The sequence below is a fragment of the Gymnodraco acuticeps genome, unplaced genomic scaffold (genome assembly GCF_902827175.1).
Source record: "Gymnodraco acuticeps unplaced genomic scaffold, fGymAcu1.1, whole genome shotgun sequence".
NCBI classification, from domain to species: Eukaryota; Metazoa; Chordata; class Actinopteri; order Perciformes; family Bathydraconidae; genus Gymnodraco; species Gymnodraco acuticeps.
The window spans coordinates 81,875-108,448 of NW_022990999.1; the positions used below are offsets into that span (position 1 = coordinate 81,875).

General features: G+C 42.8%; 1 protein-coding gene across 7 annotated transcripts in view; it reads left to right on the plus strand.

Moving 5' to 3' along the window:
* The window catches only part of LOC117559255 (ephrin type-B receptor 2-like), a 112,126-nt gene that overhangs the window by 74,022 nt on the left and 11,530 nt on the right, over positions 1-26,574 (plus strand). For 3 of the 7 annotated variants that reach the window (XR_004570949.1, XM_034235930.1, XM_034235932.1), the window contains exons 9-11: positions 23,758-23,828; positions 23,993-24,118; positions 24,481-24,728. Coding sequence is in view for 3 of the 7 variants with exons in the window: in XM_034235930.1 (XP_034091821.1) it covers positions 23,758-23,828; positions 23,993-24,118; positions 24,481-24,728 (445 nt within the window). In the remaining 4 variants the exon portion in view is untranslated. Of the gene's footprint in view, positions 1-23,757; positions 24,121-24,480; positions 24,729-26,574 lie in introns of those variants that run through there. The other 4 variants (XR_004570951.1, XM_034235931.1, XR_004570950.1 and 1 more) reach the window with 4 other exon arrangements.

Here is a 26,574-nt window from a genome sequence, read left to right on the forward strand (position 1 = left end):
GCCGTTTAGTGGAGAGAGTGAATACACGTAGTTTACAGAGATGCTGTATGAGAAACCAATGTGAGTTTGGAAAATTGCACAGTATAAATCTATTCTAGTAGACCTCAACAATGGAATTATGATCAGTGGAAATGGCCATGACATGTGACCTTTAACCTGTTAAACCACGGGCGGAAAAACGCATCATCTGCAGGAAACAGCGTCTGAGGCAGGGGCGTCGCCTGGACCTGAAAACATTCGGGGCTTAGCCCACAGTGGCGCCGGCCGCGGCACTACAGTGGCATTTTCTACTGCAACACTCCCCACACGCGCAACACAGTACACCCGCGACTGTTACAATGAAGGCTCGATAATCAGCTCACGGCATATAGGCAGGGGTAAAGTGCTATTTTTTTTATGAGTGGGGAGTGGACCTCACCTCCTCTAGGGGGGTCCGTGGGGATGCTCCCCCGGGAAGATTTTTTTTAAATATTGAAGTTAAAAGCATCAATCTGGTGCACTTTGAGAACAACATTAAGAGATCTATGGATACATCTCTCAACACCCATATGAAACAGAACTGTAAACAGATTTTCTTTTTCTTTATGGATATTTTACAAATCACTCCCCTTTCAAACTGTATTCTTGTTTTACTGCCATATAGACATATAATGATCATATGAAGGTGTGCCGCGGAAATAACCTTTTGAATAATTTGTGACCAAACCGTTTGAGACCCACTGAGATAACGGCGCATTCACACCAGCCTTTTATAGTCCGGTTGAATCGAACCCTGGTGCGTTTAGCCGCTTGGTGCGGTTCATTTGGGTCGGTGTGAACGCAGTCCGAGACCTCTGAAGTGAACTAAACAACCGGACTCTGGCCCGCTAAAATAGGTGGTCTCGGGGCGCTTGCTAGCGAACTCTGGAGCGGTTCATTGCTGGTGTGAACGCAGTCCGCACCAAAACATAGGAAGCGTAGTATTTACGTGTCACAAGAACGCGGATGTCTTCAAAAATCTTTAGCGAAAGAGTCTTTCAAGACATCCGCGGTTGTTAAAGAGTGAAGCAGAATTAAGTGTTGAACAGTGTCGTGTAAAGTAAAAATGCTCCGTCAACATAAAAGTAAGAACACCTGTCGTCGGTGAAATGCCCCTCCTTACTGCAGAACTTCTCTCATTATGTTATAATGTTTTTTAACGGACGTTGTCTGATTATATAATCATATGCGTGGGCCGCTAGTACCTGTTGATCTCCAGATTTACAGCAGCATGAGAATAACCTGCCGAAAGTGCTGATGCTCCATGGCGGAGGCTCCGGTAGAAATTGCCGGAATTTGCATTTTTACCCCTTTAATGTCTCAACAATTGTTGAACAGCATTTCCGTGCACATGACTTGTGTTTAAAGTTTATAGTCCGTTTGAGTTTTGCCCGTGTGAACGCAAACCGAACCTTCTGAAAAATGAAACAATGTAACAAACTGTCGTCTGGTGCGCACCAGAGAGCGGACTATTAGGTGTGAATGCAAAACTAAAGTGAACTATTCTAAACACTCAGAGAGTCCTTTATCTCAGGGGTTCCCAACCCCCGGTCCGCGTACCGGGCCGCGGAGGTGTTACTGCCGGGCCGCGAAATAGCTGTGAGTTTATCGTAATATTTGCAGAATTATAAATATATAAAAATATTTTATCATAATATTTTTTTCCAAAAGTGTTTAATTTTTGCACCTATACCAGTCATATTATTTCATCCAGTAGCCTAGTTAATCTTTCACTAGAAAACCGCTGAAAATGGCTTTTATGATGTTCTGAGGGATTCGGCGGCTGAGCCTGGTCTCAGCCTCTCGTGCGCACGAGAAAGTTACCGGTGCGCCAACTAGGAAGAGGAGCGCACAGGAGACAACCGTTTCATTGCAGACTGTTATGTGTATGTGGGGAAATGGCAGTGCATACATTATTTGAGATATATTTCAAACTCGGACTTCATTTTAAGGACATGTCGGCCAGGGGTGTAGAGCTATTTGTTTAAGCACCGGATTGGCAAAACAGGAGAGTAAACCAGTCTGCCTTGATCTATGAATTCATGTCCGGGACTCTCACGGTATCTGCCCGCAGCTGTTTTATAGAAGGAAAGTCTCCTTCACTTCATGAAATGGCTGCAGCATCAGGAGGCAGCGGGACGTATACTCCGCCTCTGAGAAGTGCAGCACCGGCGCGCCGAGAGCTGTGCCTTTTTACGCACCGCCTTCACTTACCTTCATCAGAACAGAGAGTGACTGCAGGCTGCTACGTGTTAACCACACACACCTCTACACACATCTCTACACACATCGAACTTCCCGATTACTCCCCCTTTTATTAATTTTATGAAGGAGATGTCCGGTCACCAAGGCGCATGATGTGTGTGTGTGTATGTGCTCTGCTCAGCTCAGCTCTGTGTGTTCGGTGTGTTCGGTGTGTTCGTGTCTGTCCGACACTGGCATTTGTTTTCAAATGACCATGAACAGTAATTTACACACATCTGGCTAACTCCATAGGTGTTCCCAAAATAAATTAGTTTAATCTTAATCTCGATGTAGTGCTAAATGCTGTCGGACGTGCATCGGAACGAACGTCACTATCATAATATCTTCTGAAAACAAATAATAATAATAATAATGCATTACATTTTTTATTAGAGCGCTTTTACAGGTGCTCAAAGCGCTTTACAAGTACACATTACACATATTAGACATGTAAGAGTCATTACTGCGGACATTACCCACAGGAGCAAATGTGGGTAAAGTGTCTTGCCCAAGGACACAACGGCCTGACGCAGTGGCGGCCGAGGCGGGATTCGAACTGGAGTTCACCAACGCCCCTTGATCTGATGACCAACGCTCTAACCACTGCGCCAAAACCACCCCTAAGTTTGTGATTTTAACACTGTTTCGATGAAACACAGCAGTCTTGATAACTTGACATGACTCACATTACTTTTCTAAAATATATGTTTTTTAGAAACGTTACTTTGATTTCTTCATGTTATTTTAAACACATTACTTTTTCATATTTTTTCAACATACTGTGATATTTTGTTTTTTGTCTTTCTCTCCTTTTTCCATTATACTTTACTGGAGGATACACTTTTCTTTTTTTAAAAGCTGACCACTACCATGAAAGTACTCTGTTTTATTAGATTCCGTAAGAATCTGACTCTTAATGGCAGTTTGTGATTTTGAGGCTATTTCAGTGAAACAAGGCTGTTTTTTGAAACATTTGGCAGATTTATGCTTAAATTCTCTGAGAAAGTTACTGAAGGATACACTTTGTGTATAAAAGCTGAAAAGTAGATAATTAAGTACTTTGTATTAGTAGATTTTGTTAAGAATCTGACTCTTAATGGCAGTTTGTGATTTTGAGACTTTTTACAGACACTCTGCAGATTTATGTGTAATTCTCTCACAAAGGAAACAGTAAGTCTCTTACTTTTTTTATATGTATGACAACTTTATAACTGGTAGAAAGTTAAGTACTTTTTCTGACCAGATTTTCTTTAAGACTGTGACTCTTAACACACCATCCCCCTAGAGCCAAACATACTCACCCCCTTTTCAACGCCCTCCCCCCGCAGCAGCTCAGGTGTGAAACCCCCATACAGAATGTCAGTCCCTGTGTAAAACTTTTAGTGACACTCTGCAGATTTGTGTGTAATTCTCTCACAAAGGAACTGTAAGATACACTTTTTATGTATGCAAAACCTTAAACATTTCTGAAAATAAAATACTTTATCTGAATACATTTTCTTTAGAGGCCCTTTTTGATTTTAACACAATTTCAAATGGATCAATCCTGTTTTGTTGACATCAATGCTTTATTCTCTTTTCTTGTGTTACTAAGATACTTTTAGTTACACTTTAATGGATGCAAACCTTTTTAACCGGGTAAAATATTCATTAACTTGTAAGGAATTTGTTTTCTTTATGTCTCTCTAAAAGGTAAGTTTGTGATTTTAACACTGTTTCGATGAAACACAGCAGTCTTGATAACTTGACATGACTCACATTACTTTTCTAAAATATATGTTTTTTAGAAACGTTACTTTGATTTCTTTCATGTTATTTTAAACACATTACTTTTCATATTTTTTCAACATACTGTGATATTTAGTTTTTTGTCTTTCTCTCCTTTTTCCATTATATTTTTTGAAAAACTACATAGTGATTTCTAGCAAAATACAACATGCAACTAATACATTATACAAATTACGACTTTTTGCGATATTTTCAACACAATATACTTGTACCTTTTTTTTTTTTTACAGGGCTTCAAGATATTTTGCATGTCATGCATAAACACGGTGTCGTCTTTCTTGAAAACTGACGTGCTGTCCGTTTTACAAACAAGTTATGTTTTCTGCTTCTTCATCCTCTGAATTTTCCTCCCCCGTCCCTCTTCCTTCACCCCTCACACAACAATCAAGGTGGATCTGTGAAATGAAACACCTCTTCCCAAAGCGTGACTTCCCTATTGAGGGCATGCGTCTAGGGCAGTAGGGTCTAAATCGATTGGCCAGATATACTAACATGCAGAACGTACGGTATGTTTGAAAAAAGACTAACCATTAATCCAGTTCAAGCTGTCTTTAAGATGTGACATCGCGCTCTGACTATTTCCCGTAAAATCGTGACAAACTATTACTTATTCTTAAATGTTATCTCTTGCTGCATGGTTGAAAATGATAGATGAAAAATAACTTTTTTTAAAAGAGTCAAGTTTTTCAAGATCAGATACAGGTCAAGAAAATGCATAGAGGAGGTATGGTGCTGGCTCATTAGCCCTCTCACTCTTCTTAGAATGATCCTGTGCAATTATAGTTAATAAAAGTAATTACACATTAGTTCACAAATCCATACAACTAAAAGAGAATACCCTTAGGTATCACTATTAAAACCTAAATAAGATCTTTTGAAAATAACCTCTTTGAAAAACAGATACTTCTTTAGCAGTTTCACAAAAACTTGAAAAGAAACATCCTTAGCCAGCACACACCATTTAAAACAAACCCTGAATCAAATCTAGAGAGGACAATAACGTTTTTAGATGTCTTGGTGAGTGAAAATTAATGGCTGTTTTTATTTAATTTGAGTTTATTTCTTTTTTTAAAACTAACTTCATTTCTCTCACAGAGAGTGTCTTAATTAACATAGGCATTTACACCCTGGCTATCTCAACCCCCCACATCTGGTTGTGTGTGTGTGTGTGTGTGTGTGTGTGTGTGTGTGTGTGTGTGTGTGTGTGTGTGTGTGTGTGTGTGTGTGTGTGTGTGTGTGTGTGTGTGTGTGTGTGTGTGTGTGTGTGTGTGTGTGGTGTGTGTGTGTGTGTGTGTGTGTGTGTGTGTGTGTGTGTGTGTGTGTGTGTGGGTGTGTGTGCATTTACACCCTGGCTATCTCAACCCCCCACATCTGGTTGTGTGTGTGTGTGTGTGTGTGTGTGTGTGTGTGTGTGTGTGTGTGTGTGTGTGTGTTCCCCCCTCCCCTCGGCCGCCATATGGCTGTAGAGGCTGTCAGGCTTTTATGGTTTCTCCCACACATGTCCTGACTTGTCTCAGGCATGTCCAGACTGTTCACAAAACTTTTCACGGAACTCGGAGAGAGAGAGAGAGAGAGAGAGAGAGAGAGAGAGAGAGAGAGAGAGAGAGAGAGAGAGAGAGAGAGAGAGAGAGAGAGAGAGAGAGGTTGACATTACTTTTTTTAAATATATGGTTTTTAGATGCTTTACTTTGATTTATTTCATGTTATTTGCAAGTATTTGTAAGTTACAGTCAATACTGTATACAGGATTAGGGGGCACAGGAAGTGGTTAGGAGGCGGGACATGGATCCTATGCATACTAATGTGATTGATTTTGAAATTATTTTTTTATTTTTCTCATTTTTAATTTTTTTTTATTTATTTTGTAAACCGGAAGTGTGGGTGGGGCTTCCACCGGAAGGGGCGGGGCTTATATGTGTGACCTGTCACTTTCTATGCATACTAATGTAATTGAAGTGGCATTAGTACAACTACTGACATTTGAACATATCAAATTGCTGATCACCACTTTCATTGAATTTTGGATGATTTAGTCAACTTTGTAACACCCATGGTGTTCCTGGTCAAAAATGACCGCCATAAAGAAATGGAATTAGTAACCATCCGGATCAGATAAAACACACACACAAACACCCACCCACCCACACACACCCACCCACACACACACACACACACACACACACACACACACACACACACACACACACACGTATACATCACTTCAGGGGACATTACATTGACTTACATGCATTTCCTGGAGACTTATCCTAACCTTAACCATAACCAACACATGCCTAACCCTAACCCTTACCCTTAACCTTACCCTTACCCTAATCCTAAACCTAACCAAGTCTTCACCCTAAAATTAATGATCCCCCTCATGGGGACCTCCAATTTGTCCCCATAAGGGAAGCCAGTCCCCACACGTGACTATGTAAACAGATGTAGGTCCCCACAAGTATAGTAATGCTAGACCACACACACACACACACACACAAACATACACAATATGTGTTTCCCCCCCTTATTTCATCCCCCCATGTGAATCACACCTGGCACACACAAACACACGCACACACACAGAACAATTTGATACATGTCCCGCTCTTATGTGCCCATCCACCCACATGGATCACACCTGGCACACGCAATACATGTTCAGTGTCTATTCTTTGTATATGTACTGCAGTTCTTCATGTATACCAGTAGTCTGATACAATATTTACAGTTTGAAAGGGTGTTAAATTAAATTTGGTGATGAGTAATGGTTTTGTGTTAATGTAATAGCAGTTAAAACAGGACCGGTCAAATTTGACCACAAACACCAAAGTAAGGGGGGGGGGGGAAACGAACACAACAGGAGGGTTAATACACTTACATGTCCATCTATGCTAATGTTTTTATTCTAATAGCCTACCCATTTCCAGTGTTATTCTTGACTGATTTACATTGAATGATAGCCACGCTACCAGTAGACTACATCAACAGCTAGCATCATGAGAAGGAAAAACAAATGTATAATAACGTGAAATAATAGTCAATATAAGATGTAATAGTGTCCACAATAATCTTAGAAATAAAATACTTACAGATTATGCTTCATCAAGGTTATAAAAGAAGTGGATGGATGATCCAAAGAGTTGCATTCCCCAGTGTGTTTTTGTCTTGACTAGAAAACTCAAATAGCTAGGAATAATACAGGAATGGGGCGCCAAATACCAAATACAATCTGGAGGCAGAATACGTATGACAACAAAATCTTGCAATTATCGTTTGATTACATAATCACAGGGTATATTACACTTTAGATGAAATGGTTACAACATGTGTTAGACGTGACATGAAAAGCATATTTAAAAAAATAAAAAAATACATTGTTCTGGATCTTAAAAGCTCAATGGGTGTAGGAAGGTTCATCCAGCGACCTGTTTTGCTGGCTTGGCATAAAAGGGTTAATATTCATTCATGTAGACACATGACCTCCTTTATGAATAAACATTGGAGAAAGCAAATTTGGTGCATTTCATTTGAGAATTGTGCATAAAATCTCATAAATCCTTATTTTTCAGGGATTTGGGAATTTCGGGCATAAAGGGGTTAATATCCAAAACTGCTCAGGGGATATCACCGGGCACCCTCTTGGATTTTGAAGAGGTACCCCCAAGCTACAAGAAACAGCAGAGAAAAAAACTTTATCAGATGAAACAAGGTTCAACCCAATGGCTCCCGGACTAGTACATGTCTCCCCTGAATTAGGGGCTTGAAATGCTGGAGGACCAACACTACTGCCCGCTCTAGGGGGTTGCTGTTTTGATTGATTGATTGAAAAGTTTATTAACAGCTTGTATATTGGGTACAGTACAGTACAGCTCAAAACATACAATTGTTAAGGGGATGCAGACCAGAGAAAGACTTTCGTCTTGTTTACATCAGGGTCCCCCATTTCCAATTCATCATATCATTTAAAGAGCCTGTGACACGAGTTTCCCCCATCATCCAAACCCATCAATTTGAGTAAATATTGTCCCCTTGAAAACCGTTACTGAACTGATTTTGGATATTTGTACTTTGATAACCATTAATCTGCCCTTCAATGTTGACCATTTCCTGGATCTGCTCGGGGATTCTTCAAGTCCCGCCAAATTACGTGTGACGTCATTGCGGGCACAGCGCTCCAGCTGCACCGTTCAGGATCCCAGCATCTGCATGTAAACGCACGATGGTGCACACAGCAGCAAGCTCAGACAGCTCAGACAGTTTCATTTTGAACGTGTCTGAGAGCTCATATGAGTCTGAAGGATCGGTTTATGTTGTATCTGTTAGAAGTTTAGGAATTAGGTGCGTCAATATGGGCGATCATACGGTCATGTAGCCAGTGGTGGAATGGGACTAAAAATCATCCCGGGACTCTCGACCGGCCCACTTCAGTACCGCTAGTAAGTTGTCAACGGGGGGAGTGGGGGATGTCAGGGGCGGCGGGTGCTGTAGATAGTAAATGTAAATATGTAAATATTTGTGTCACTGCATCCTGGTAAAAATACAAATATAATGCAATGTCTGTGTCTTTGACATTAGCGCTGCCAGCCACCTGTGCCCTGCACTACGAAGCCAGTTCAACAGACCCTGGATATGTTTGAGTAACAAACAAACTAACAACAACAAACTAACAAACGAGATCTCGCTAAGCGGTCCTATGACGCTGGTTATCAACTCGGTAAATCAAGCCAGGGTTTCTCTCACCAGCTGAGAGCGCGTTCACGTCTAAAACCCGAGTGGATCTGACTTTAATTACATTTGACTCGAGTGTTTCGTCAACATAATGTGTTGCTAAAAATAATACTTCTGCATACAGTATGTGACACTGTAAGTGTTGCACGGCCAGACACGGCAGATAAGGAAATATATGATATATTATGATATTATATGATCGATGATCTGATTGATGATGTAATATGAATGATAAGTGCGACACGTCGGCGTCTTCTCTGCATACGGCAGTTTAAACTGTATTTCCTTTATCCTGTAATATGACTTGAGAGATTTAAACTCCGCACACTGAGTTGATCTCTTTTCTATAGACGCCGGAGGCGGGCAGCGTCAGGTAAAAAAAAGTTATTTAGCCTTCCCAAACCTGAGCCTCACGTGCCGCCTATGGGGGATGTGCTAGTGATTTATCCGACCGGCCCACTTCGGTACCGGCCCATCGGGATTCGTCCCGATGGCCAGTCCGCGACTGCACCCAGCCCACGTAAACTGTCAACGGGGGGAGCCTCGCTGCGGGGAAACGGTGGACCTAGTGTCCCGATCGGAGTGGGAATAATAATAATAATAATCCGTGCATTTTATCCATTAATTTCCCCAACATTGTGGTGAAAAAAACACACGTTTAATCCATGTTGGTGTACTACAACTACAAAAAGCATCGGTTTGTTTTCTCATCAGGAAATGCAGACCGGCTCAAACAAACGATTTTTAATCATCATCCTCACGATCATTTAATCTATCATATGTTCGCCGAATTGACATGAAAGCACTAATACATGTAGTTTCATCCACTTGAGTTTACAACTACAAAAATAATCGATTTGTTTTATATCACATCCTACGGGAGGAAATTCAGTAGCTCTCACTACCGATTTGTAATCCTAATGTAATCATCATCTTCACCACGATCATTTATGTTTATGTTCGCCGAATTGACATGAAAGCACTGACAAATATGAATATACTGTAGTCAACTTCATTAAAACGTTATTAACGTGCCTAAACTCAGTAATTCACAATTTCTACGCATGACAACACACTTTGTCCGTGTTTGGCTCTCCCGCCGCACAGTGAAGCGTTCCCGCATTGACGTCACTTCCGGCTTCCCCCAAAACTTAAAAATGAGTCGAAGGAATTTCCCCGCGATGTTCGAAATGATTGATATTTAACGGAACGGTATCGCTTTTTCTTTTTTAAACTGACGGTTCGAGATTACTAGTAGCCCAATATTTCATTGCACAACAGTTGTTGGGATGCTGTCACAGGCTCTTTAAGACATATAAGACACATTTGACATACAGATGGCTTATTTACAATTTACATACAGGTGGTTTTTTACATACAGATTGCTTATTTACCATTTTCATTTTAGATTTCGTTCTAATACATCCTAACCGGACATTTAAGACATACCAAGTCTACAGATATACAGTTAGTAACAGAGTCTAAAATGCGAGTATATACATAGATGGGGGGGGCAGCTGTCCATTGAACGACAGGTTGAGATTTGTACCATTACCGGGGCCAGTTTTGGCAATGCTCTCCCCCGAAGGTGCTCTTTAAGAGAGGTTTTGAAGGTAAGTATAGTTTTACTTTCCTTTACAGTTGTGGGAAGAGCGTTCCACCTTGATGTGGCATAATTGCGAAAGGTGTCTTTTTTGTGCCAAATCTGGGTTTCACATGATTTGTGGAGCTCCCTCTGGTGTTATGATCATGGTATTCCTTGACCTTTGGGAAGAATTTTGACATGTACATGGGTACCATAGAGGTGTAGTGGATCTTGTAGACCAGGCCCATTGCAAGTAGCTGTACTCTGTCGTATACTCTAAGCCATCCTAGGTTGTCAAAGTGGGCAGAGGTGAGGTGGGTTCTAGATGAAAGGTCAAGCAGTAGTCTGACCAGTTTATTTTGCGATGTTTGAAGTTTTATTTTTAGCGCCTTGGAGGTGCTATGGTACCATGACGTGCAAGCATAGTCATAGTACCCTTGAATGAGTGCTCCTGCCAGAGTTTTCAGGGTGTTTTTGTTTACCAGAGAGGAGATCCGGTATAGGAATCTAGTTCTTTGATTGACTTTTTTTATTACATTGGATGCCATTTTGTCACAGGAGAGGTTTGCCTCAAGAATAGATCCTAGGTATGTAATTTCTTTCTTACTTGTGACAATAATGTCGCCCACTGCAACTGAGAAGTCGTCGGATTTGCTGAGATTATGTTTCGAACCGAAGAGAATGGACTCTGTTTTACCCAGGTGTAATGATAATGTATTATCGGCGAGCCAGGTGCAGATTCTGCCGAGCTCGGAGCTGAGGATTTTTTCAACCTGCAACCTGTTCCTGTCAGAGACCAGCAGGGCTGAGTCGTCCGCGAACAGGAACAAGTTGCAGTCACATGCTGATGACATGTCATTTGCATAAATTAGGAACAGTAACGGACCTAATATGCTTCCTTGTGGAACACCACGGCTCACTGGGAGGGGGGGGGACAGAGTACCGTTTACCTCCACCATCTGTTCTCTCCCCTCCAGGTAGGATTGCATCCAGCTCACCGATAGTTTATCAAAACCAATTGCTTTTAGCTTGTCAATCAGAATGGGGTGATTGACAGTGTCAAAAGCCTTTTGTAGGTCCAGCATCACCATGCCGCAGTACTTGCCCTCGTCCACCTCTTGTTTGATGTGGTCGCTCAAATAAAGAAGGCATGTGTCAGTGGAGTGGGATGTTCTAAAGCCAGATTGAAATTCATAGATTAGTTTCTTTTCCGCGAGGTACTTTTCGACCTGTTCATATACTATTTTTTCCATGACTTTCGAGATGGAGGTAAGTATAGAAACAGGGCGGTAGTTGCCTGGGTCCAATTTGCTGCCCTTTTTGTGCAAGGGGGTTACTCTTGCAATTTTGAAGTCTTTGGGTACTTTTCCCTGTTTTATGGAGAGGTTAATTATGTGAGCTATGACTGGTGAGATGGCGGTTGCTGTGTCTCTGAGGAATTTGGAGGGGATATTGTCGTGGCCAGTGGCCTTGTTAGGTTGGAGGGCGCTCAGTTTAATGAGTACCTCTGCTGTTGTTACCCTTGCTAGACTGAAATCATCTTTGCGTACCCCTAGGTTTTTGTAGTAGGTCATGATGTGATCTACTCCAAAAAGCCCTCAGTGGGAGGGTAATTTATTTACAAGAGTTGTGGCTATGTTTGTGAAAAAAATGTTCAAGTACTTGGCCACATCCAGTTTGTCTGTGATGAGCCTGTTATCTGTCTTTATGTTTAAGTTAGAACATCTCGTTTTGAGTTTTTTACTGCAGCCAAGCTGGTTATTGAGTAATTTCCAAAGTTCACAGGGTTTATTTTTGTTTTCCTCAGTTTTGACATTGATGAAATTCTTTTTGGCAGTTTTGATCATGGAGCTTACGTCATTTCTTAGTCTGTTTCTTTCAATTTTTAGTTCAGTCACGTGGGCCTGGAGTTCACTGCTCGTGCTTTTGGAAAGCATTGACTGACTTTTATGAAACTCAGAGCATTTTTTGTCTCTGGTTTTCATGGCGGTCAGTATGCCGGAGTGCATCCACGGCTCAGCGCGATTTTTTACCCTGGTTGTTCTTAGGGGGGCCAAATCATTGAGTATTGCAGAGAATTTGTTTTTGAAACCAAGCCATGTTTCTTCAACTTGTGTACCACTGAGCTCATCTGACCAGTCCAGGCTCTCCAGTTCTAGGTTAAAGGCCTCGCTAGACTAGTTTTTGAGGTCTCTAGATATGACTGTTTTGTGACAGCCGGCCCTTTGTTTTAGCTTTTTGCGGGTACAGAATATCATATAATGATCACTTAAACCGCATGCTATAACCCCTTTACTGGAGATCCTGGACTTGTCAGAGGTCAGAATGAGATCAATGGTAGTTTGTGTTGTTTCACATACCCGGGTGGGTTGGGTGATTAGCTGGCTGAAGCCGTGCAGATCACAAATCCTACTGAAGGACTTGAAGACGGACGTGTCTTTACGTTGCATATCCGTGTTCCAGTCTCCAATAATAATTGTCTCTACATCCCCCACATCAGCCAAACACCCATCTAATGTATCATAAAAGTCACTCTGTTCCGGTGGTCTATAGATTGTCCCGACTATTACAGATTTAGCATTGTCAAAAAGAATTTCAACCCACACAGATTCAATATTTTCATGATGCAGGTCAGTACGGTTTTTGAAATTGGTGTCTTTATGTATGTACATGCAGACACCACCTCCATTCACGTTCCTGTCCCTTCTCACTACAAGATAATCTTCAATTTGAATCTCTGAATCTGTAATGGATTTGTCCAATTTGGTCTCAGAAAAGCATAATATGCTTGCCTTACCGTTCATGAATAGTTGCCTGAGTTCAGCCAGTTTGTGTCTCAGGCTGTTAGTGTTCAGATGAAAAATATGTAGTCCATTTTTGTTGCTTAAATGCACAATGTCGTCAGCTTGCAGATATTTGTCTTTGTCCGTTACAGCAACCGGCTTGCGGCCTGCCGTGGTGTTTGGAGAGGTGGGGTGGTGGGGGGAGGGAGGCTCCGTTGTAGCTTTAGCCGTTGATATGCTAGCAGGGTGGCTAACAACATGGCGGATATTTGTTCCCTCGGATCTCGGTTCTCTTCCTCTCGTCACTGCCTCATGCGTGTCTGTCTGCCGAGGCGTCCCCGGGGGAATGACGAAGTCTCCGTTAATTCCTCGGTCTCCGCTGTCTCCACGGTCTCTGTTGTCGTCGCGTAGTTGTTGCTGCAGCGGAAGAGATGCTAGTTGTGATGCTAGTTGTGATGCTAGCTCCTCGAGCCTGCAGGGCTGGCTTCTTGTCTGCACCGGGCCCGGATTCAGATGGATGTCTCCCGCTAACAATAAGACCAAGACGATCATACTTCTTCGGTCTAGTTTGCCTGACGGGGGTAAGTACTTTCGCGTCGGGTTTGCAGTTAATAATGCATGAATGCTTGCACTTCCAAAAGCGAGGTGTTTCCTTTCCCAGCCGTTGAGAAGGTAAAAGTCATTGTGGTTCATTTTATCCCCGCTTTCATTACTCTCCTTCTCTAAGTGATGTTGCCTCATTGATGAGTTGAGGTAGGAGTCCATAATCCATATTGTCAGGAGGATGAAATATGTAAAAAATCGTGAGGAATAACCTCCAAAGCGGGAGCTCTCGAAAATGCGACCACTCATAGCGAAACCGGATGTCACCTGTGCCGTGTTTCTGTTATGGCCCCCACACGGCGGTGTGCGTTGACGCTTCAACGCTTCTGCCCGTAGCTCTAGGGCAGGGGTCGGCAACAGGCGGACCGCGGTCCGGACCCAGACGCCGGCCTATACGGACCCGGAGCTACAATCAATACATTCATAGGGGATTTTTCGGCGCCTCCCGCTTTTTTAACGCTGATTTGGGTGACTTGTGTAATTCGTGGAGAACCGAAGAGTTTTCGTTTTGGGGGTGGGGGGAGGGGAGTCCGTCTGTCAGTCCGACTGACGGACAACTTCTCACTTCAAAAAAGAAGAAGAAATCTAGACCGCAAAAATAATTAAACAAGCGAGTACCTGTTTTTCCTGGCCAAGGACAGGTTCCTTGAACACAACACGAGTGTAACATGTCTTCACGTGGTATATGTCTCGTCTGAAAGGAGTGCTGACAGAGAGCACCGGAACGCCGCTCCAGCCCTTCAAATATTGCAGTACCCATAAGGAGCCGTACACATGCCGCAGTGTTTGCGTGGCTGTGTCTTTAGTTGTAAGCACAGTGGCGATCTGTTGTTATTAGCATCTGGTTAGCTAGCTATGCTAACCAATTTAAAGAGCTTTTCTACAACCAGGTGGAAGAGAGCTCTCTCCTGAGGCTCACAGGTATAAAATACTATATGACAGTAACAAAAAAGTTGTTAAAAATAACAAGAATAGAGTTTAAAAGGGGAGTGATTTGTAAAATATCCAAAAAGAAAAATATGCTCACAGTTCTGTTTCATATGGGTGTTGAGAGATGTATCCATAGATCTCTTAATGTTGCTCTCAAAGTGTACCAGATTGATGCTTTTAACTTCAATATTTAAAAAAAAATCTTCCCGGGGGGGGGCATGCCCCCGGACCCCCCTAGAGGAGGTTAGGTCTGATATTGTTCTATAATCGGTTGAAACTGTTAAGTCATGATGTGAAACGGTTAACAAATAAAAAGGGAAACTCAAGCTGCTGCTACACTTTATTTTATTTATCTAAAATTAGCTATTTTATGTATTTTATTTTTAAATGCAGCCAGAGAGGAACATTACACATATCCACAGTACTTACTGTATATCTGTATAGTTCAATGTTAATTGACAATAGAGATTGTTGTTTATGAATTGTACTTTCTTTATTTGATTGGCAGTCAGTTTTTGATTACATGCAGACATTGATAAAGCTACAGGTCACTTCAATATATATCACACTAATTCATGAAGCAAGTTAGACATGTTGATGTTCCGGACCTTTGCATGGGGACATTTTCTCTAACTGGACCTCGTTGCATTTTAGTTGAATACCCTGCTCTAGGGGGTTGCTGTGCCGTGTTTCTGTTATGGCCCCTACACACGGCGGTGTGCGTTGACGCTTCAACGCTTCTGCCCGTAGCTCTAGGGGGTTGCTGTGCCGTGTTTCTGTTATGGCCCCTACACACGGCGGTGTGCGTTGACGCTTCAATGCTTCTGCCCGTAGCTCTAGAGGGTTGCTGTGCCGTGTTTCTGTTATGGCCCCTACACACGGCGGTGTGCGTTGACGCTTCAATGCTTTTGCCTGTAGCTCTAGGGGGTTGCTGTGCCGTGTTTCTGTTATGGCCCCTACACACGGCGGTGTGCCTTGACGCTTCAACGCTTCTGCCCATTCACTTTGAATGGGGTGACGTCACGCTTCGCCGAACTGCATTATGGGAACAAAGCGTAGCGCGTTGCTCGCTTCAAAAGTAGAGCAATGTTCTACTTTTGAAGCTTCGACGGAAGCGTCAGCCAATCTAATCATATGCCAGTACAAGCTCTAGCCAATCAAACCGCTGCTTGTGTATCCAGGTGATTGGTTGTTGGTCTAGCTTCAGACACGCCCGCCGGCAAACGTCAACGCACGCCGCCGTGTGTTGCCGCTTGGCGGTGGGCGTGTCTTGAGCTTGGGGAGTTTACGCGAGCAACGCGACCAACAACCAATCACATGAATCTCTCCTGTCAATTGCATAAAAGGTTTTACATGTCACACTTTATATGATGAACATTTATGACATTAATGCCTATGGTGCTATTTTACGCAACATTCCATGCTGGCTAAATACTGTCTATGCCTGCTAGCTGTCCATTCAAACGAAGTACACTGGATATAAAATCCCCAAACAGGCAAAAACCTACCAGTTTCACCCACTGTCTCTGCCACCTGCCTCCATGCCTGGCTCCTCCGGTTTGTATCCCGGTAGGTGAACAGAGACTGATCATAAAGCACCGGGTGATTCCCTACCGCTACGATTATTTTCTCCTCCATTTTTTGGCATATGAGGAAATAAACTGCGGTCTGGCCCTCCCAGCATACACGCTGTTTGATTGGCTAGCGCTTGTACTGGCAGATTTGCATAAACGGGATTTGATTGGCTGACGCCTCCATCGAGGCGTAAAAAGTAGAATATTGCTCTATTTTTGCAGCGAGCACCGCGAGAAAAGCTATGCTTTGCTCCCACAATGCAGTTCGGCGAATCGTGACGTCACCCCATTCAAAGTGAATGGGCAGAAGCGTTGAAGCGGCAACGCACGCCGCCGTGTGTAGGGGCCGTTAGAGACCAGCGCCCACCTATAGCCCTCTTCAGGCAGGTCCCTCTCCACCCTGTTCTCCGTGAACACTGTGATGTAGGAGGTCACCCGGGGGACCCCCAGAACCACTTTCATTTCATTTCATTTCAAACCTTTATTTAACGAGATTGGTCCCATTGAGATCATAGATCTCTTTTTCAAGGGAGACCTGCAGCATATAGGGGGGGGGGTGGTCACCAGACGTCGTTTGTGCCTCTTGGGATGCAACCTCTGCAGGCGGTTGGACCACAACGTGAGCAGCCGCCATGAGACCCCGAATCTGCATGCCAGTTAAAGCTGTCACTGTTGCCCCCTGTCGCAGCCTGCAAACTGCCCGAAGCAGGGACGCACGTCTGCTCTCTGACAGGGTGGCGCGCAGCGCGCCTGCATCGAGCACCACTCCTAAATATCCTCGTCTGTTGGTGAGGTATGGGGGTGCTCTTCTTCCAATTGATCGCAAAGCCCAACTTGGTTAGGTGTAGGATTAATTGTGCTGTGCAAAAACATTGCCTGTTCCCTGGACCTGGCCATGACTATGAGGTCGTCCAGATAAAAGAAAACTCTCATGCCACGGGCGCACAGCGGCTGGAGCGCTGTGGCAACACATTTACTGAACGTGCGTGGGGATAGGGAGTCGTCGAACGGCAGTCTGTTGTACTCATAGGCTATACCCTGGAAGGCAAAACGCAAATACTTTCTGTGTTTCGGAGCAATCTCAACATGAAAGTAAGCGTCCTTCAGGTCGATGGTTGTGAACCAATCGCCTGGCTGCACCAGTCCCAGTAACTGTTTTATAGTTAACATATGGAATTTTCTGCATGCAATGTGGAGATTCAGGCTGCGAAGATCCAGAATGGGCCTGATTTCTCCTGTCTTCTTGGGAACCAGGAATTACAGGGAATAGTGCCCCTCCTCTCTGTCTTGAGAGCGCACAACAGACACTGCCTGTTTTTGCAACAGGGCCTGAATCTCTGCCGAGAGGAAACCTATCTCCCCTCGGGATGATCGATTTGCGCGCCCCGTCATAATGCCGTCTTCACACAGACGGTGAAATGTATCAATTGGAGCTATTACACAAGGCAAGGTGTGTTTTCTGACAACAACCCACCGGCCATAATGTCCCTGTACCCGCACGGCGCTTTGACAGCACTCCCTGCGGTTAACCAGCCCACTGGCTGCCTCCTATTAGTGATGGGAATTCCGGCTGTTCTTGGTGAGCCGGATCATTTGGCTCGGCTCACCAAGAAGAACCGGCTCTTTCGGCTCCCAAACGGCTCTTCAGTTTACCACATATTATACCTTTTAATTAAATCAAATGTAGCCCTGTTTTGACTAATGATGTATATGTGTACACATATCACTTAAATTATTCAATACATCCTTTGTACTGAAGTATTCAAAAGTAAAAATTACATGTTTAATATAAATGATTTGCTGTGGCCAATTGATTTCATTGCATTTACAGACCCGTGGAACTCTCTGATACCACCCAATGAATGCATTGACTTTCTTGTAGAACCATGCTACACAAAACAGATAGCAACACCTATACAAACTATTTTAAAAAAAAGGGGCTACTGTATCGACCTATATAAATATAGTTTTTTTTTCAAAATACCAAAAAGATCCTGCATTTTAGCCATGCCTCATTTCGCTCTATTTGCTCTTTCCAGCGCTGTTTTTGCAGGGGGCTGATTCTGTGAGCTGCAGCTGACCACGCCGGGGGTTGGCAGGGAAACGGGGTTCAGGGGGAGTGGCTGTACGGCTGTACCTGTCGGATAGAAAAGGGGGAAGTGATGTCTGACTCAGAGGTTACGCAGCTGTGGAGAAGAACACATTATGTTACTGAGTTTAGGCTAGTTAGCTAGCAGGTTTATTGTTTTGGGTGCAGTCACTTTTGCCTCCACTTGCTGTTCAAATAAATGTTGAAAGAAAAAGTAAATCTGTTTACAGTTCTGTTTTATATGGGTGTGAAGAAGAAGAGAGAGAGAAGAAGAAGAAGAAGAAAGAAGAAGAAGAGAGAAGAAGAAGAAGAAGAAGAAGAGAGAAGAGAGAAGAAGAAGAAGAAGAAGAGAGAAGAAGAGAGAAGAAGAAGAAGAAGAAGAAGAAAGAGAAGAAGAAGAAGAAGAAGAAGAAGAAGAAGAAGAAGAAGAAGAAGAATTGGGAGGGATGAAACCCTCTTTAATGGTCACACATGCAGAGCACACAGCACACACAGTTGAAGGTTCTAGTACCAGGAGTCTAGTACTAGGAGCAGTGGGCAGCTATTGTACAGCGCCCGGGGAGCAATGGGAGTGAGGGGGGAAGGGGGATGTCCGGTGCCTTGCTCAAGGGCACCACGGCAGGGCAGGAGGTGAACTGGGACCTCTCCAAGTAGAAGTCCACACTCCACATTGTCTGGTCGGGGACTTGAACCGGCGACCCTATGGCTCACAGTCCAAGCCCTTACTGACTGCCATAGATTTAGTCCCTAATTTTGCTCTCAAAGTGCACCAGATTGATGCATTTAACTTCAACATTTAAAAAAATCTACCCGGGGGAGCTTGCCCCCGGACCCCCCTAGAGGAGGTGAGGTCCACCACCTGCCCACACCCCGTTAAATTGTCTCACCCACATTGAAGATGCTTTCTACGCCCATGTTTTATTCCATGCGTCAAGTCAGGCAAATTGGGTCCAAATGTTATTGCATCAATGATCTGTTAACATTAAAATCACAAAATATATGCCGTAACTATTTTGCTCTAGGCAACTCAAGGGCTCAGGTAATGTGATTACTATATGAATAATGGTCCAAAATAACATTAAATGCATAGGATTTTTTGTTAAGTAACATACTTTCGTCGCCGGCCGGCCGATACATGCCGCTCATTAAGTGGGCCTGTCTGGCAATTAATCCCCGGGCCACTTTTTCCCCCCAGTCCGCCCCTGGATGTATGTCAATTTAAATCAATACATAAAATTATTTTTTAAATCAATAAAATCATTTTCTAGATCCATAAAAGCATTTCAATTAATATTGGGAGTCATGTCGTTACTTTGTTGAGAATGTGGCCATGTGTAATAAGCGGGATAATGTGCACATTGCACATTGCATAATGTGCCTTCATGCCGATCTAGATCCCTCTGCAAAAAAATAAAAAAAAACGGCTCGTTCGCGGGCGAGAGCCGGCTCCCGTCGTTCACTTAAAAAGTTCACGTTCGCGACGGACACATCACTGCCTCCTATACTGGAGTTACAACTGGGGCGGCGAGTGGGGAATTGTGTCTCATAATGGGTGCCCAATTAACATCGTATGAAACGGATCTTGCCGATCTCAACGAGACATTATGGGAAAATGTGGAATTGTGGAGAGAGATGACTCTACTCTGGGATGAATGCAATCGTTTTTACTGAATGCATTTTTCACACACACACCACCTTATAGAGAACCACAGTGACGCATCCTAAAACCCGGATGTGAACTCCTTCCGGTTCCTTCGTCAAAAACGCAATGCAATTTCTCCATAGGATTTTGGAAAATAGCTCGAAATAAGGTCTGTGGTTGAGACACATTTAAGAGACGGATCACGTTTTGTTCAGCCGGATAATATCCACATGTCTACCCTACTTTTATAATTTTGAAGCATAAATCTAGTCGCAAGAAGCCAAATGCTAACGTTATGCTATAAAGGAACTACAGCAGGGTCGCTGCTTCAACGTCACCCCAATTTAAGATCCATATTCAAACATACAGATTGTAAATGGTACAAGTTGAAGTGTTTGTTTGAACACTTTGCAGGAGGACTTGCTTTCAAGCAGAACAGGGCAAACAAACTTAGCGGGAGTGTTTTACGTGTTCGGTGTAATGACGTAAAACGGCCTGGACAACTTCTGTAGTCCTATTCAGCCACTTGTTAACAACCATCGTTTTTCAGACACGTAAACTCTTCAAAAATCACCAGTGGGGTCACTACTGATGTATTTAATGTTGTAGAAGAAAACGTGATCTGTCTCTTTAATTTGTGTCAAACACAGACCTTTTTTGGACCTATTTTCCAAAATCCTATGGAGAAATTGCATTGCTTTTTGTCGAAGGAACCGGACGTGGTAAAAATGCTAACTTACTTCCGGGTTTTAGGATGCGTCACTGCGGTACTCTATGCCCCTGAATGGAGGAGGGACGCTGCAAAACTGGAGTGAGTAACCCAGTCTCAGTGCCCCGTCCATCCACTCTGTCAGTACACAGGGCTTCCATTCCCCATAAAACTATGTTCAGGGGACATGCCAGCAGCTGTGGAGCCGCAGCTAAGAAGCTGTAGTACTCTCTGGTGGCCTACTCCGCCGCCAAACCTTCCATAACAGGAAGATTGGTTCATCGGGGGCTGACACAGAAAGGGCCGATTTTTTACTGACGTCCTTAAACGCACCGCGGCCCGATCTCTTTGATATGTGGCATTGTGGAGAGAGATGACTCTTACTCTGGGATAAATGCAATCGTTTTTACCGAATGCATTTTTCACACACACATCACACTAGAACTAGGTTACAACACGTAACCCACCGTTCTTCTGCGGAGGTCCCTGAACGCAGCGCGGCCACTCTTACGGTGGGCCGCGCGCCCTCGTATTAACGCTGTATTTCACCCGCGGTGAAACGCATTAATCAAAGCTATTATACCAGGCAAGGTGTGTTTTCTGACAACAGCCATGTAGACATCGCATGAAAAGCTTGGTTTTGGCTGGGTTAGTCAGACAGAAACAATAAAGACCTAAAAGCCTGTTAGTTGGAGCAGATTGGCCGGGTGGACACCGGATGTTTCTGGCGGTGTGCAGTGGCGGCGCCAGGGTATGGCTGGGGTAGGCTACAGCCATACCAATAAATGGCTTAGCCCCACCATGAAAAATGATGTTAAAGTAAGCAAAATAAAGTCCGCCAACTCGCGCGGAGTAAATTGCACAGACAGCAGTTAGTCATTTTCACCCCACGGTTTGATGATTGGTAGGTGTGTGGGCTGTCTTTCATTTTGACACACAGAACAATGGGAGCTATCCACCCTTATCCAAAATGTAAAGTAATTCACAGCCTCTTCCCGCTTCTCTCTGTGAGGAGCAGCAGGTTCAACTTTCAGAACAAAGTAACAAAAAACTAAAATGGCATTCATTTTTTTAAATATGTCGTGTAGTAATAGATGTATTTATTGTTCTTCTCAAGAGAGTACCAGAATGTGTATTTTATGTTAGTATTTCAAAAAATCTCCGGGGGGAGAATCCCCCCAGACCCCCCTACAGGGGTTGGGTTTTCAGCATGTCAACTCTTTCACCTGTGGAGAAATTGCAGGATTGGCTCCAGGTCGCCCTTTTTATTTACTACAAGACAAATGTGCCTTTTTATTTCATACAGCTCAATTTGGATTGAGACAGGGAAATAATCTAAACCTCACGCGTGGCGTTTCACTGTCAAGGGGAGCGTGTATGTAATTACATTGCAAATACTGACTTGAGCCCCACCACTGTATGGGTTAGCCCTACCATAGATTACCCAACACAAATACTCTGGAGCCGCCACTGCCGGTGTGTGACTTGTATCATCCTCGTCTCTCAGCCTGAGCAGTGACAAGCTCATTCATACAAAGTGTGAGAGCAAGAATCTTCTGGTTGCGGCTTATAGTCAAAATAATTATAGTAGCACAAACAGATGATAAAATCCATGCTAGGTCGTCATACAGCGGCGCTAGTCCTACGTTGTTGACTTATCTATGTCATAGAAATAGTAAAAGAGCGCTGGGAGCGTTTTTTTAGTATGCTTTCACTTTCTGTCAGAGAAAGGCGCTATGTGGAAACGGGCCCCATTTTTCTTGTGGAGAACAATCATGCTATATAAAAAACACAGAAAACAAACATCAGAATATTTCACGTTGTGTCATCTGTGAATAGCCGGAAATTAGAAACCCTTTGGAGCCAAACAGGCATGCTAATAAATTAGCTTCTGGCTAATGCAATGGTTAACACTACCATGTAGCATTGTTCTCTCCCAGCTAAATTAACAGGGACATGTGAAGAACAGTATATCTGTATCCTACCTGCAACTGGTCTCTGAAGCAAGAAAGACAAAGAGGATAAGCCATAGCCGTTTTGAAAGGCCTGACAGAAGGATCATTCTCTTAATACCATAGTGACATTCAGATCGAGGTCAAAACAGATCAGAGATTCCTCCCTATCACACTTCTTAGTGTAATTAGCAGAGTTGGGTGTGTAACGCGTTACTGTAATAATAGTACTTTTGCCGGTAACGGAGTAGTGTAACGCGTTACTTTTATAATTAGTAATCACACTAGTTACTAACATTGCCCCGGCACGCGTTACTTCGTTACTTTTATAAAATAATCACACTCACTGACAGACAAGAGGGGTTTCAGCCGCAGGTTTACAGTCTATGGTTTATATACATGTAGGCCTATGTAATCTGCGCGACTTGCGAGACCACATCTCCACGTGCAGTGCTGCATAAACATGGCTGAGTCTTCTCATCTGTAAACTCCCTCAACGGGGCCGCTCGCTCTCTTTTGTTGATCGCCCTCTCACGGGTGAACAGTTCAATGTCCCGCTTCATTGTAGGAATTCTGCCATGTCTCTACCACTTTAGTTTGACCATCTCTGTTACTAAGTTATGGAATACTAAATAAATAAGTAATTAGATACCTTACCGTTATGCGCTCATAAAGAATGATAAGAATAATGCGTCTTGAACTGGTTTCATTAATTAGTGTCTTTACGTTTCACAGACTGTTAGCTTGTTGTGGTAGGCTGGTAGCCTATTTTAGAGCATATCAAAAGAAAGACTTGTGTTATGTCTTCCTTAATGCAATAGTAATTGGGGGGTGCAAGTGGAGTCTCGCAGAGGCAAAACTGTGGCGCGCTTACACTGTAGGTGCGCCGCAGTCTGCGTGATCTGCCTGTAGGGAGGGGCGGGCCGGCCCTGCGAGTAAAGTAACGAGTAAAGTATGTAGAGAGTAACGAAGTAGTGTAATATATTACTTTTTTTTTAAGTAATATGTAATATATTACTTTTTTTTAGTAACGACCCCATCTCTGGTAATCAGTGGCATAGTTCATGGAGATGGATTTCTTGAAATGCAAGCCTCTATGTTTTTGTCTACAGCAGGAGAAGTACGGAAAGACCAGAATCAGAGTACACAGACAAACTCCAACAACATTACACCAGTGGTCACAGTAAGTAGCATCTTTGACTGCGTTGTTATCAAATAGGATGTTCTTTGTGGCTGGTTTGGGTTTGGAAGAGCACATCAAAATTCCAGGATCGTTTTACTCTGTGCTGTGATGCTTCCGTTTTGTATGTGTATAGCCGTTGCTGTCTCTCTTCTATCTCTCTGTTGAAGTGTCACCTGGAATGAAAATCTACATCGACCCCTTCACATATGAAGACCCTAATGAAGCAGTCAGGGAGTTTGCCAAGGAGATTGACATGTCCTGTGTCAAGATTGAACAAGTTATTGGTGCAGGTAAATAGAAACAGTTCATGAAAAAAGAAATGAAGTCAGAGAAGCAGCTGAGGACTGAACAGTTTTTTAACATTTTACAGAATGTATTGGAACTCTTCAGGGCTCTGAGGGTCCTGACCTGACATCATGGCTTTCCTCCCTGAAACATACCATATTAATGTCCAACAAGATAAAAACACAGTTTATGTACCATTGCTATGAAAATGATGTCATAGAAAATGATAGTTATTTATAATTCATTTACTTTGATTTTCATTACGGCTTTTAAAGACAAGTGTAACTAAAGACCATTTTGAATTCAGCGTGATGAGTTTACCTCTGCTATTTAAAATATACTTGCCATTCCTCTGACTTCCTCTCAGGTGAGTTTGGGGAGGTGTGCAGTGGGAACCTCCGACAGCCTGGGAAGAGAGAGATCCTGGTAGCCATCAAGGCGCTGAAGGCAGGCTACACTGAGCGCCAGAGGCGGGACTTTCTGAGCGAGGCCTCCATCATGGGCCAGTTCGACCACCCCAACATCATCCATCTGGAGGGGGTGGTTACCAAAAGCACCCCTGTGATGATCGTCACTGAGTTCATGGAGAACGGATCCCTCGACTCCTTCCTCAGGGTAAAAACGACACAATGATAAGCATTGGTGTACATTCACCAAAATACTGTACCTAACTAACATTCTGAGGTAAATGTACTTTACTTGCATATTTCCATTGTATGCTACATTGTACTTTACTCCTTTAAGAATATGTATGTAGTACCTTTAGTTACTTTGCAGATATAGATTAATGATAAACAATATGATCAACAGCTAAACTTTAGATGCACTTGGATTACATTTACAATTAGTTAAAATTAACTTCACCTTTACAAGCTTTAAAAACACGTCAATATCTCAATAATAATAATCTAAAAAAACTAAAATATATACCATTCTGAAATGGGCCAATCATCATAATCAGTGCTTTTACTTTTGGTACTTTAAGTATATTTTGATGCTGATACTTTTCTACTTTTACTTGAGTAATATTTGAATGTACAAATGTTACTTTTTACAGAATATTCAGACACCTTATTATTTCCACTTTTTCTTGAGAACAAGATTTGAGTACTTCTTCCACCTCCGCTGACTAGTGAAAAGGTTCAGTGCTTAGTTCAGGAACAGGGGCGGATCTAGAAAAATATTCATGGGGTGGCAGGACAATTTCAGGGGTGGCATCCCCTGGCAGAAGTATATGCTGATTTAATCGCAGTCATATCAATCAATGTTAACTTGGAAAGCCACAATATTGATATTTTAACTCAATAACATTTTGTGACATTATTGTGGCACATCAGTAAAGCCTTACATATAAATATAAGGTGGCAGACATCATTTAATGAATTTTAACTGAACAATAACTGAATGAGTTTGTCTCACTCTTAGACCAGCAGGGGTACCAAATCAATGCAGACTGCTGCAATAAGTACATTCATTAACTGTCTCATCGATGTTTGTCTGTATGAATATGATAATATTAACAATCATATTATTCCTATCAGCTGTCAATCACTGTTATGATTCACATATTCAGTGTTATTATTAAATAAACTATATTTGTTGGAGGAGTTAATGATGAATGTTCCTCAAGATGCTTGCTCACCCTCCTTCAAATTTGAAAGACAAGTAATTACTATCATATATCAAAAGAATCAAAGGAACAGTTCAGCGCCCCACGACTTCATTGCAAACAGTTACAACCTTGACTTTACATCAGAAAGAACAAACATTAAAGAAGTGACTAACTGCATCAGTTAGGGTTAAAAAACGTGTATTCAGCTAAAACATAAACATAAACAGCTATTATCCAGTGGAAAGTCCTTACCTACTGGCCTAGTTAAATCAAAGTGGTTACTTTATTTTGGCTGGACCGTGAAGTTTTATACACCGTCTTATTTGACTTTCTCAGGACTTAAAACAGTTTTTTGGGGGCAGAACCCCACAAAGAAGAAAAATATTATACACACGTAAGGTCATCATCTTAACAGTTTATTATTCTCATCGACTCATCCGTGAGCAGAGCATCAAGTTGGCATGCCTATAACAGCTGAATGTGGTGATTACCATCTTGTTCAGCAAAACGCCTCACAAACTTATTAAGATTTAAAGCTATGGTGCGTTTTGATTCAATGCTGAGTACAGCCAAACTTGACAGGCTCTTCTCTGTCATTGTAGACCGCAAACAGTGGCGGCGCCAGAGTATTTGTGTTGGGTAACCTATAGTAGGGCTAACCCATACAGTGGTGGGGCTCAAGTCAGTATTTGCAATGTAATTACATACACGCTCCCCTTGACAGTGAAACGCCACGCGTGAGGTTTAGATTATTTCCCTGTCTTAATCCAAATTGAACTGTATGAAATAAAAAGGCACATTTGTCTTGTAGTAAATAAAAAGGGCGACCTGGAGCCAATCCTGCAATTT